The following is a 13,541-nucleotide window of genomic DNA, read 5'->3' as shown; positions in this document are numbered from 1 at the left end:
AGCCCTGTGATCCAATATCTCTTATTTGGAGAGGGGTTGTCTGGATTGTTTGGTGACTTTGTCTCCCGCTACAGGAGGAGCTAGAGAACTACGGATTAGCAGCTGTGGCTCGTTGTGAAGCCGTTCGACCTGAGTCTCGATCCCAGTCGCTGCTTCTGCTTGTGTGCCAGGAACCCCACCAGCTCAAACCAGATGTCCACTTCTTTGAATGTGACCATGTAGGGGTAAGGAAACTGGACACTTTGGATCCATAAGGGAAGTTTGAAAAGCCACTCTTGATAGAGAAACCCTCTTCCAGCTGCAGGAAAAGTAACCTAAAGCAGTCTTTGCCAACCTGGTGCCCTCCTCTGCTGGCAGGGGCTGGGAGTTGAAGTCCAAAACATTGGGAGGGCACCAGGTTTGTGAAGGCTAATGTGATGCCCCAAGGCATATTTTGGAGCTGGGGAAGGGAGAGAGTTTTCTCTCTCACTGCCGAGCTTTCTGACTTGGTTTCTCTTCTATTTTACAGGCAGAATTGATCCAGCAAGACATTAATGGAGCTCTGTTGGACTTCAAGTCTGGCGGAAATGCTCAACGGAAGGAGGCGCTCAGGTGAATGCAGACCCATAAGCCTGTATAGCCACAGGTCTTAGGGAAAGGGGAGTTCTAAACTACGAAGGCTGCAAAGTACACACACACACACACACACACACACACACACACACACACAATGTACAGTGGTACCTTGGGTTACAGACGCTTCAGGTTACAGACTCCACTAACCCAGAAATAGTACCTCAGGTTAAGAACTTTGCTTCAGGATGAGAACAGAAATCATGTTACAGCGGCGCGGCAGCAGCAAGAGGCCCCATTAGCTAAAGTGGTGCTTCAGGTTAAGAACAGTTTCAGGTTAAGAACAGACCTCTGGAACGAATTAAGTTCTTAACCCGAGGTACCACTGTATTTCAATCCTGCTGATGGCTTTTTCTAGGGAAGAGCAGCTGTACAAGGAATGGCCTGTGTGGTTTTTCAGTAGAGACGTTTGGGTGGAGGCATCTGACCCTTTCACCCACTTGCTATTTTTCTAATGCAAGTCCCACTAATTTCCCCCCTGCAAGTTTCCTCCCATGCTTCTTGAATCCTGCGGAGTGGAGGTGTGGGGAGTGGCTTGAAGTGGGAGTGAGTTGCAGCAAAAGAGCAACGGAAAAGGGTTAAGCACCCACATGCGCCACTTCTCTGCTAAAATAAAGCAGAAACCTCACCAAAGCTGCTTTCACCAGTAAAAGCAGCTGCTGGAGTGTCAGTACACCTGTTTGTGAGTGACATAGTTTGGGATATGGCCCCGCCCACTTTGGTTCTGGCCACACCCACCACTGGCTCCAGCCCCTCCCACACCCAAGGGACTGTAGCCCTTAACCAGAAAAAGATTTCCCACCCTTGAGCCAGAGGAGAGCTAGAGATGTCTAGTATAGTATTCTTTCTCAAGGTGAGAGCCCTTCCTTTTTTATCTAAACCCCTTGCTTTTCATCTCTCATCTTCAGAGCTACCCAGAATTGGCTTGGCAGCCAGACCAACAAGGCTCCAGAGACCCTGCCTCAGTCTCCTAAACAGGTGCCCTCCAGGACAACAGTTATTGTGCCAGAGCAAAAGGAGAATGGTGAGAAGCCAGGAGCCCTGACGCTTCGCCAAAGGCTGCAAACCTATGCACACCTTTATGCCTGAGTTGAACACCACTGAACATTAGGGTGGGCAGAGGGATAGTGGAGCGTGTCTAACCTCCTGGCTCTTTCTGCTTCCAGATATCTCGGCAGCTGAATCTGACCTGGCCTTTGTTCAGTCCGAGCAAAATGTGGTAAGTTTAGCTGGAAAGGTTCTGTGTGAAAAACCAGGTGGCCTGCAAAAGAGGTTAGAATGATTTGTGGGAGGCAGGAGTGATTGCCATGAGGTAGGATTTGTGGATTTGCCTATATTTGCATGCACCCAATAGGACCCGTCACCTTTTGTCTCTGAAGCATAGTCAGTGCCCTTGGCAGCTTCCTGACAGGTATGTGCAGGTTTGGACAAGTAACAAAACAATGATAGGGAGAGATACACCTGTGGTGGGTTTTTCCCCCTGCTTGTTGTACAGCTGTTAAAAGTACAGAATGTATTGGCATATCTGGACTTTAAGAAACACACACACAACCTATTGAATATATTTGGGGTGATCTCTTAAATACTATTTTTTTTCTTCCTATATATATTTTTTTTAAATACCGTTCCCTCACCCCCCCCCAAAAAAAATATTTAGGGAAGTGTGTTTTCATTCTGTTAAAAGTATTGTTGTTGTTTTGCAAACCACATGTAGTTTTATGTTGCTGTAGCTCAATGGAATGCTGCCGTTGATATAAATACCTTGAAATCCTTCAAGGAGTTCAAGATTGAGTAGATGGTCTTTGCTGCTTTTCCAGGAGTAAAGTGTAGTTAGGGCAAGGGAACATCACTTCATACGATATGATAATCTTTACAGTATTGTCATTGTTCCATACAGAACAACGAAATTGAAAAAATCTACATCAGACATTCAAAAACCAACAAGCCTGCTATCCCAGCCTGGTTAACCTGCTAAAAACTCTGATACCCCATAATTAAATACAATATACTTCATGAATTTGCACAGAACAGAGAATTCCAGTACATGTAGTTCGCATGCCACAATTCTCTCTCTTTCTTTTTAGAAATTGAGGCTGCACTGCTATACCCGCTTACCTAGCAGTAAGCTCCACTGAACTCAGTGGGACTTACTTCTGAGTAGACATGTACAGATCTGTGCATTTGGTTCTTACACAGAGGGCTCTATATAGAGTGTTCAGCTGGAGCTGTCTACTGTTATCTCCCTTCCTCTCTCCATCTGACAGGAGCTGCTGAACCATGTTTTTGACGATGTGGAAGCCTTCATAGGGAAGCTGCAGAAATCGGCTGAAGCTTTCCGTGTCCTGGATCAACGCAAGCGCTCCGCAAAGGGCCGTCGCCGGGGGCCAGGCGGTGAGAAATATAGATCGAACCGAGCTCCAGGAAACTACATTCTCCCTCTCTTTCCTGCCACGATAACTGAGGCGGCTGGAAACTAGAGAACCCAGTGTGGTGTAGTGGTTAAGAGCGGTAGACTCGTAATCTGGTGAACTAGGTTCACGTCTCCGCTCCTCCACATGCAGCTGCTGGGTGACCTTGGGCCAGTCACTCTTCTCTGAAGTCTCTCAGCCCCACTCACCTCACAGAGTGTTTGTTGTGGGGGAGGAAGGGAAAGGATAATGTTAGCCGCTTGGAGACTCCTTCGGGTAGTGATAAAGCGGGATATCAAATCCAAACTCCTCTTCTTCTTCTTCTGAATGCTGCTCCTGTCTGGCTGAACATTTTGGTTCTGCCCTCTGGACAATTTTGGAAACCCACCAGAATGCAGAAAGTTTCACTGGGCTCTGAAAGGCTTCCCTAACATAACAGGCCCCAGGTCTCCTGTTTCGGCATAGCACCATAGCAGAGTTGTCATGCTTTGCATATACAAAAGGTCTTTTTGTGTGTGTTTTTTTCACTCATTTGACGTGAGTTGCTCTTTCAGAGAAAACCTGGGGCAAGGGGCCTTTCTCCAGAACCCTCAATGGATTCCCATCTGCAGGCAGAAATCCTGCAGCTTTGGTCATGGATCCAAAAGGCTTGCTGACACGGTTGCTGCGCACCGTGTGTGCAGCTCCACATGTGGGCATCTTGTATTGACATGTGTAGCACATTAATTTCATTATGTGGAGCATTTACAGGAGGCCTTTGGCACCTGTGCTGAGGAAGCCTCTAAATCCATCGGGACCAGGGGCTCTGCTCTCCAAAACAGATTCTGGACTAGTGAGGTGGAAGTGGGATGTACACACATGCCTGAGTCTGTTTTGGCATTCGTTCACCGTTTCATGCCTCTTGCTTTGTTCCGCTGCAATTCCAAGAGGAAGTATACATAATTTAGGTTGCATGTAATGTCATCGTAGAACAATAGACCAAGGTGCAGTACAGGTGTCAATATCTTCTTACTCTGCTGCATCCGCAGAGGGACTCCTGACAATCCGATCCCGGCCTCCTCCCCAAGAGGAGTTTGAAGATGCTCTGGCAAAGATGAAATATTCCTTCAGTCTCCTGGTGAGTGTGGTTGGGTGCGCTTTTCTCACAAGAAAGCAAGAGGGCGCCTGCCTGGCTCATGCTAACCACTAGGATATGCTTTTGTTCCCACCACTCAGGCAAGGCTGAAATCGAACATTGCAAACCCTACCTCAGAGGAGCTCATACATTTTCTCTTCAACCCCTTGAAGCTGGTAAGCAACAGATGGGGCAGAGGGGAGGGGAAGATGAACTCTCAGGCAGCTGAACCAGTGGTGATTAAACCCTGGAAGGTGATTTGCCCAAGCAGCAGAATGAGAGGGTGAACTATACCATGCGGATGGCAGACATGGGACTGAAACCCATTTTTTTTAAAAAAATCATTGCATGTGGAAAACTGGTGTATCAAAGGGGAGCCTAGAACAGGCATAGGCAAACTCGGCCCTCCAGATGTTTTGAGACTACAATGCCCATCATCCATGACCACTGGTCCTGTTAGCTAGGGATGATGGGAGTTGTAGTCCCAAAACATCTGGAGGGCCGAGTTTGCCTATGCCTGGCCTAGAACATATATCCCTGGCATGCTAGGCATCTGTATGTGAAGTCTCCTTTGTCACGGGAGAGCATTAAAAGTGCAATCCCCTCCCCGCATCCTTGGAGAGCAGCGTGGTACAATCCATGAAAAGCTTCATCGTGCAATGTTGCTGCGTGTGCAGATTGGCTCTAGAGCCGTGGTTCCAAATGTGGGGCACACACCCCACAGGGGGACAATTTGATTTTTAAGGGGGCCAATTCGAGAATGAGTTATTAACAGTTAATGGCCTTTTAGACTTCCTCCACATGACTTTTTGAATAATAAGAATTATGTGTCATGGGGGTGGGGTGGGGGCATCAGGATTTTTAGAGTTGCTTAGGTGGGGCATGGCCAAAATTAGGTTGGGAACCACTGCTCTAGAGTCAAGCACCTCCCGTGGAGAACTTGGGCCCCCTTGAGTCCCGGACTGGGATATAAATAAATAGAATAACAACAACTTGGCATTTTTGACTCTCGCATCCCACTTCAGGTTGTGGAGTCTTCGGGGGGACCAGCGTTTGCTTCTGAGCTGCGCAGCCCCATGCTGACCCTGGAAGCAGTGACCCTGATGCGAGGCTGCTTGGGAGACCAGGAGACGGAACTGTGGTATTCACTGGGTGAAAACTGGACCAGGCCAAGGTAAGGGGGGTTTGTTATTTCTTCCCCAGTGCTGGATTTACACATAAGCTAAACAAGCTATAGCTTAGGGCCCCACTTTCTTGGGGCCCCCCCAAAAAATTAAAGGGGAAAAATGTACATTTTCAAAATATAAGATAAAAAACAAATAAAACGAAACCTACATACAGCAACAGTGTTTTGTGTTGTGTAGGCTCCTATGATGTAAGTAATGGGCCCCGCCTGCTAGCCTGCTCCCTAAAATATCACTGGTTTGCTCATTTCTATATATAGGGTGCCTACATTCTGCATGGACTGGTTGCATGGCAACACGTGCAAATGGCTTTAGATACCTGTTAGGTCCATAAATTACCATATAGCATATATTCAACACCAATTGTTTGTCAACACCAACAACAATTTGTTGTTGACAAAGGACAGCTGGATATATAAAGGGCCCCATTACCTTCAGTAGCTTAAGGTAAAGGTAAAGGGACCCCTGACCATTAGGTCCAGTCGTGGCCGACTCTGGGGTTGCGGCGCTCATCTTGCTTTATTGGCCGAGGGAGCCAGAATACAGCTTCCAGGTCATGTGGCCAGCATGACTAAGCCGCTTCTGGCAAACCAGAGCAGTGCATGGAAACACTGTTTGCCTTCCCTCTGGAGCGGTACCAATTTATCTACTTGCACCTTGATGTGCTTTCAGACTTCTAGGTGGGCAGGAGCAGGGACCGAGCAACGGGAGCTTACCCATGACCTTTCTTGCCTGCCATTGGCTGAACTGAGCTGATGGCACCAGAGGAGCTTGGTCACTGGAGCCCAGCGGTTCATTTCAGGCTCGGAGGTCACTGGAAACCTTGGGGATTTGCATTCCAAGGTCTTTGATATGTTGCTGATAAATTAGACCCATCCATTTGTGACACTGGCTAGTGGATCGGTTTGAGGTCAATCAGTCGAGTGTTTTTGGCAATTTTAATCAGAAATGAATGGGCAAGTTTCAGTATGTGACTGAGGGTTTCATGATTATTATTGTTTATTAAATTTGTATACCACCCTATACCTGCAGGTCTCAGGGTGGTTCACAAGATAAAGCCACAATATGAAAACATGAAATACACAATAAAAACAAAAACAACCCAATAACCCCCCTCATTTGATGATTTCACTCATTCTCAATTGTATTATTTTCTTCTATTCATTTCTACCTCCTTTCTGCCCTGTGCGCCCCAGAGTGGACTTCCCCCGGGGCTACGCAGATCCCTACAACCCAACTTTCCAGAGTGGCTGGGAGACACCACGCCTAGATGCTTCTGGCCAGCCTTGGGAAGACCCAGTGGAGATGCAACACCGACACGAAGAACGTCGTGCCCAAGTGAGTGATGAGGTGGAAAGCAGGCAGGATAAACATTTGCCAAAAAAAAACCCACACCGAGGGCAAGAGGACAGCTGCAAAAGCATCTGATGCTCCTGGGAGAAAGACCAAGTTCTCCTTGTGGGTAGAAAGTGGCTTGAAGGATCCATTCTGATGTATTTAGGGGCATCCTAATACATTCTGGGTGGATCCAATAGCTCATTTCTTGTTTGCAATTGCTACAAATAAGAATCTGGTGGAACCAACTTTTCTAGAAGAGCGTTATGACTGTTTAATTCCACAGCCGCTACTCACTGCATAAATCAGGCCATTTTTAAAAAACAACCACTTCCTACAGTTCCACCTCTCTCTCTCTCTCTGCTATAAGAATAGACCTGCTGAGTGAGACTAAAAGTCATTATAAACTAGCCTTTTGCTTCCTTCTGTGGCCAACTAGATACTTCAGGGAAGCTCCTCAAGCAGGCTGTTAAGGCAAGATCCATCCCACATTGTTTGTCCTCCCCTCTTCTCCCTAATATTCATCACCATAGTGGCACTGAAAATGGGGGCTCTATTCAGCCAGTAATAAAACTATCTATCATAAATTTGTCTAGTTTCCTTCTAGAAGTGTCCTATCTTGTATCTTCCCGTGCATCTTAATTACACATTAATTAGGCTTGCCCCGGACCACCCAGGGAGCTTCATGGGCTACATGAGGATGTGAACGCAGGTCTTGCTGGCCAAACATTCTAGCCACCACTTCGCACTAGCTCTCGTTACGGTTGGGTACGCCAGAGGCAGAGTGGATCTGAATCGGCCTTTCCCAACTTGCTGCCCTCCAGACATTTTGGCCTGCAAATCCCATCAGCCCCAGCATCATATGGCTGTGCTGACTGAGGTTGATGGGAACTGTAGTCCAGAACACCTGGAGGGCACCAGGTTGCAGGAGGGAGGTTGGCTCTGACTACAGTCAGTATGACTTCAGGCCTAATCAGTTAGAGGTGATAACTTGGGGAGGATACTGCCTTGAGCTGGATGTTGGGCTAAGGTGACTGCGCAGTCTTCCTAGTTAACCATTTATCCATTTCTCCTCCCCACTCTCCTCTGTTACAGCAATCAGCTCCCACAATTGCAGCCAATGGGTAAGTCCCTTTCAAGCCTCTGGCCAATCAATTTTTATATTTGGGAAGGTGTGTTGAGATGTTTGGATGGATGGATGGATGGATGGATGGACCTTGGAAGGCAGGGTTGGAAATTGGATCTGAGAGGCAAGGAGAGAGGAAAGATGGGAGAGGGGGGAAGGTATTTCAGGCTTCCCATAGGCATCTGGTTGGCCACTGTGAGCACAGGATGCTGGACTAGAGGGGTCTTTGGCCAGATCCAGCAGGCTGTTCTTATACTGAAGGATAGGATGGGATTGCCAAAGTTTTGTTAAAGTTCTCCCAAAATTTCAGAATTTGATCAGCATTGTCTGTTTTCTGTCTTACTGTGTCTGGAGCCGCAAAATGTCAGCTTTCTGAATAGGGATATTGGCTTTCCCTTTTTAATATATATATGAGAGTCTTAATAAAAAAAACTAGTTAAAAAGAAAGAATTATTATTATTATTATTTTATGTTACTACATAGAGGAGGGCTCCCATAAAACCTTAAGAATATTATTTCTGTGTGCAGCAGATAATATAGGGACCCCTGACCATTAGGTCCAGTCATGACCAACTCTGGGGTTGCGGCGCTCATCTCGCTTTATTGGCTGAGGGAGCCGGCCTACAGCTTCCGGGTCATGTGGCCAGCATGACTAAGCCGCTTCTGGCGAACCAGAGCAGCACGCGGAAACGCCGTTTACCTTCCTGCCGGAGCGGTACCTATTTATCTACTTGCACTTTGACGTGCTTTCGAACTGCTAGGTTGGCAGGAGCAGGGACCGAGCAACGGGAGCTCACCCCGTCACAGGGATTCAAACCGCCGACCTTCTGATTGGCAAGTCCTAGGCTCTGTGGTTTAACCCACAGCGCCACCCGCATCCCAGCAGATAATATGGACTATTGCTATTTTGCAGATGGGAGAGTCTGTAACATACCGACACAATTAAAGTTTGGTGCTCTTGCACAAAAAAGCCACTTTCCTCTTAAATCTGACTTTTTGTAATAAGGAAAATGATGGGGAAATGTACCGGAAAGTATGGGATATAACCATGGCTTGATGCAACATCCTATAACCTCCGAACATATAAATCAGAATGAATGTTCAATAAACAGGTTGTCTGCAAGTGACCTCAGATGCATGGGCCCCTGTGGAACACTGGTGGGGGCAGCATAGGGGAATCGAAAGCTAAATTTATACTGGACTGAAAGTACCGGCCATTGTGTTGCCTCTCCTGTGAGTGACAAAAGCTCTCCAGTGTCACAGGCCTTTCCCAGCCATGCTGCACAAAACCCTTTCGTGCTGGGCTCTCATCCAGGCACCAATTAAATCACAGCTTCACAGACCTCCGGAGCCTTTGCTGGACCCTAAGGGTGGGGGAACTTGAAAGAAGTGTGTGTGTGTGTGTGTGTGTGTGTGGAGAGAGAGAGCGTGCAAGTGCGAGCGCGCAAGGGCTGGGATTGGAATGGCCTTGGCCGTTGTCATGATGAAGGGCTCCTTCTCAGCGTAATATGCCTTTCAGGCAGAGAGTTCTTGAAGGTCTTCCCAGCTGGGAAAATTTGTGAGCCATTTGATCACGGGAAATTTAGATAAATTCTATGTTGTTCTTTTCTGTTTCTCTCTCTCTCTTTCTGTTGTTCTCGCTGTCTCTCTGCATTGGGTGAAGCTGGGTCCGGTGGTGAGCAGGGAAGTCAGTGATAGGACTAGTAAGCTGGTGGTGGTGGGAATGGCTGGGAGCTTTGCTAGGTGAGGGTGGTGTTCTGTATAAATTGCAGGTGGCTATTAGGGTAAGTGGGAGGTAAGGGAGCTTCGGGTCAGTGATCAGCAGCCGTTTAACGTTGAGTGGGGACTTAAAATTACCTCCCCAAATCGGAACCTGTTTGCAATTGTGGCTAAGAACCTGCCTAGCCACTGTCACATCAGTGAATTCTGAATGCAAAATGTTAGCAGCTGCCAAAGAATCCAGCTTATTAAGACTTTAATAATTTTATCTGCTTAAAAGAAATGTTCCTAGTCTTCTTCACTGATGGGAGAAGTACTTTAAAAAAAAACTGACACGAGATTAATAAATCACTGAAGAGTAAATTCAGATCCAGTGTGGCCAAGAAAGAGGTTTCTGAGAAAACATACAGGCCTTGTTGGTCATTAAACCAACTCCCATGCTTAGTTTAATCCTCTGCTCCCTAACTGTCCAGTGAGTCCTAATACTTGCCAGGAACAAGCATAGTGGTAGACTGAAACAAAATGTTCTGGCACCTCAGCTGCAAACTCATTAATTTATCTTTAACCAGTAGTATAGCAGTTAGATAGATAGATAGATAGATAGATAGATAGATAGATAGATAGATAGATTTGTCCTTACGACCACCCTGGGATTTGGGGGTAATTCAGTTCTATAGCATTCCAGCTATAGCACACACACACACACACACACACACACACACACCAATAATCATGAGAATTACATTTTGATGAGGATGGTGAGAACTGTGAGTGGTCTCTAGCTCCCTCACCCCAGGAACCACCTCTCAGTCATAGAATGACTATTGAACTTTCTTCAAACATATTTAGTATAGATATACCCATAATGATTCACTTGAGATCCACAAGATTGAAATATAACCAATTTAACAAAGGGAGATGGAGCAACAACAAATATCTTGAATTAAAGTAGACATGTACAATGGGGGTGGAAAAACACTTCTGGCCCCATAAGTGTTGGGGTGTGTGTGCACATACTGCCCCAAAATGAGGAAATGACTGTTCACTGATGCATACTGTGTCAGGGAGGGAGTGGGTTCCCTCATAGTTCTTGAAATAAATTAAAACCAGATGCCTCTTTTTTAGCTGAACCAGAAATTCTGGATTTCAGGCAAGACAAAGATAGACTAAGGTCCCAACGGGTCACTGAAATAATCTAGGCTAGTGACCTCTCCCCTTTTTATTACTTAGGGTGGATTTTCCACAAGTATTTATGATGTGATGTTGTTTGCATAGAGAAGTCACGAAAAGGTTCCAATAAAGTGTTGAGATCCAAGGTCTCCACTTCCTGGAAAACCCTTCAGAAAAGGAGCCGAGCAACACTTACATTAAAAAGAGTAAACAACTTTGAGTCCTGAGCCATGTCTTCCCAAAAAGAAGACTGGGAATTGTACTTCTGCAAAAGTGCCGGGAATTCTTGGCTAAAGCCTTGGCTTCACATTACGTTCACTACATAATAGAATCCCACAATTGGACACATGCGGTAAAGGAGGAAGCACTGGTAGCCTCTGTCTGACTACCACTCCTTGGCAGCTGATTTTCTCTGTTTCTTTCCCCTATCAATTGGGAGGGGGAAATAGCAGCTAGAGAGAGAGAGAGAGAGAGAGAGAGAGAGAGAGAGAGAGAGAGAGAGAGAGAACTCAGTCATTAGAGCCTGAGGCTCTTAATCTCAGGGTCGTGGGTTTGATCCCCGTGTTGGGCAAAAAGAATCCTGCATTTCAAGGGGTTGGACTAGATAACCATCGTGTCCTCCCTTTTAACTCTATGGTTCTACGAAAGGGACAGCTGGCAGCTTCTCCTTCACTCTGTGTGTGCAATTCCTGTCCCTTCCAGCTCCCTTTGCCTGTTGATGGCAAGCCCTTTAGAAGTTGCCATAGGAAGAGTTCTCATTCATTGGGATTCCCCTAATACAGTGAGTGTAACATGTACCCAGACTCTTTAAGTGCCATGTGGCTGGATTGAAGACACATGCGTTCATCTACGCATACGTTTTTGCTTGCCTGTGCCCTCCCCTTTCAGCACTGGACAGATGGCATGAACAGGTCCTAGTCACATACACCAGATCGTACAACATGTTCTATGTACAGAGGAGCTCCTGTCAAACACACACACACACACACACACACACACACACCCCGGATTAAGCCCAGTGTCACCACATTTCCACTCCATGTCACCCTTCCAGCCCTTGCGAAGTTTCACTCTAGGAAATATGGAGGATGATTAATAATGCTGGGAGTAATTATAGGGTTGCTACCTTTCCACCCATTAAGTGGCTGCTGGAGGAGTAGCCAACATTTTTGCCCTCCAGCTGTTGTTGGACTTCAACTCCCATCAACCCCAGCCAGCATGGCCAGTGGTCAGGGATGATGGGAGTTGTAGTCCACAGTGGAGGACAACCATGCTGGACCTAGGCTGCTGCATGGTTCCCAGTTGTTCCACTGAGGAGTTCAAGCAGGGAAGCAATAAGAGCACAGAATTAATATGCTGGATCCTACACAGTTTGGCTCTCTGCACACATTACAGAAGTAAGGCCCGCACAGTTCCTTCTCAGAATGCATCTGCGCACCACAGAGAGTGTGGGTGTGTAAGCAGTCGGGAGCAGAGCCAGGTAGACTTATTGGCTATATCCCCAGGTAGACATTGCTGAACATGATGTCCCCTTCAGTGAGGGCTTGGAGGACATTGAGGCACATTGCCCTCCTAAATAGGCCTCCTGTAGAATTACTTGTTTCCACTTAACGTTAACACGAATGCCGCCATAGACAGGAGCACACTGTCTATGTAATTTGGGCACAGCGCACAGGGAGTTCTTGATGTGGAACAGCACACAAGTAGCAGGCTCAAGAGAACATGCCAATCTCTTCAGCCCCTGGATAGCCATGGCTTGGCAGGAAGCTAAATAAACACAAAGGAAGTCCATTCCAGGCTGTGTGTACAATGTGGGAGGACAGAACTGGGAGAACTGGGTTTTCTAGAAAGTCTGCGGGAATGAGCCAGGGCAGCAGGGCTTGGGAACAACGAGGCTGCCTGGGTTAGCTTGAAACAAAATGGGGTTTTGTTAGGGCTGAATAATGTAAGGAACAGACCAGGAATTAAGGGCTCTTGAGTTTACTGGGATAAAGTAGCTTAATAGGAGCTGGCTGGTTATAACAGGGAGGTATAAAGGAATGTAGGTATCACAGAAGGCAAGGCCAGGTGCTCTGGTGATGGGTGCAGAAGGGAAATATAACAGGATGAAAACAAGAGGACAGCGGTTAAAGAAAGATGGCGCCCAGAAGAGAGCCAAGAGGGGGACGCTAGGCAGCCAGCTAAGGTAGGATTGGGGGGGGGGGATGAAGGGCTCTAATTCCTTTTCTTCTCCATCTCCTATTATCTGTTCTGAAGCGCTTGGCAAGCTTTGTATCCCAGCAGGTTCCAGTTGCGATCCTCATCTAACTGGGAGGAGGACCGCAACATGGAGGGGCGAGAGACTCTTTTGTCTTGCAGGAAATTCCATTCACTATAGAAAAGAGGCAGGTGGTGCAGGGGCCAATATCTCACATTATCTAGCCCTTCCTTCAATATTACATTTTTTCCCCTGTCATCATGAATTTGCATCATTGCCCTCATTCAACTAGATAAAAAGTGATGAAAAGCTAGAGCTGAATGGTTGAAATAACTTTCGGTTGATTCATTACCTGACCTTTTTAGCAGATTAGTCAAGTGATAAAAATTTCAGTGAACTTTCATATTGCCAAGCCCAAATTTGCATGCCTTTCTGAGATATTGAAGGAAGTGTACAATATTTACTTACAACATTTACCAGTAACCACTCTTTGTTAGAAAGGCTGTGTTTAATAGTTTCTTGTTCATTCCTCTTATGTCACTGAACCCCAAAGTAACCTTGAAGAAAGTGTTCCACAACTTGAACTAAAGCTTTAATTGATATCTTAATTGGTTTTAAAATAGATTTGTCCCCCAATCAACAAATCCCGCATTGGTTTCAGAATTGACATACCTCA

At 46.5% G+C, this 13,541-nt stretch overlaps 1 protein-coding gene across 1 annotated transcript in view; it reads left to right on the top strand.

Annotated features, from left to right (window-relative positions):
- The window catches only part of EPS8L1 (EPS8 signaling adaptor L1), a 34,255-nt gene that overhangs the window by 12,562 nt on the left and 8,152 nt on the right, over positions 1 to 13,541 (top strand). Inside the window, exons 6-15 of the mRNA XM_080976170.1 lie at positions 75 to 224; positions 509 to 591; positions 1,521 to 1,636; positions 1,779 to 1,831; positions 2,877 to 3,003; positions 4,049 to 4,137; positions 4,236 to 4,310; positions 5,160 to 5,308; positions 6,515 to 6,656; positions 7,749 to 7,777. Coding sequence (XP_080832296.1) covers positions 75 to 224; positions 509 to 591; positions 1,521 to 1,636; positions 1,779 to 1,831; positions 2,877 to 3,003; positions 4,049 to 4,137; positions 4,236 to 4,310; positions 5,160 to 5,308; positions 6,515 to 6,656; positions 7,749 to 7,777 — 1,013 coding nt within the window. The remainder of the gene's footprint in view (positions 1 to 74; positions 225 to 508; positions 592 to 1,520; positions 1,637 to 1,778; positions 1,832 to 2,876; positions 3,004 to 4,048; positions 4,138 to 4,235; positions 4,311 to 5,159; positions 5,309 to 6,514; positions 6,657 to 7,748; positions 7,778 to 13,541) is intronic.

Source organism: Podarcis pityusensis (genome assembly GCF_964106645.2).
Source record: "Podarcis pityusensis genome assembly, chromosome: 13".
NCBI classification, from domain to species: domain Eukaryota; kingdom Metazoa; phylum Chordata; class Lepidosauria; order Squamata; family Lacertidae; genus Podarcis; species Podarcis pityusensis.
The sequence above is the reverse complement of the archived record's forward strand: the minus strand, read 5'-3'. Positions and strand labels throughout refer to the sequence as shown.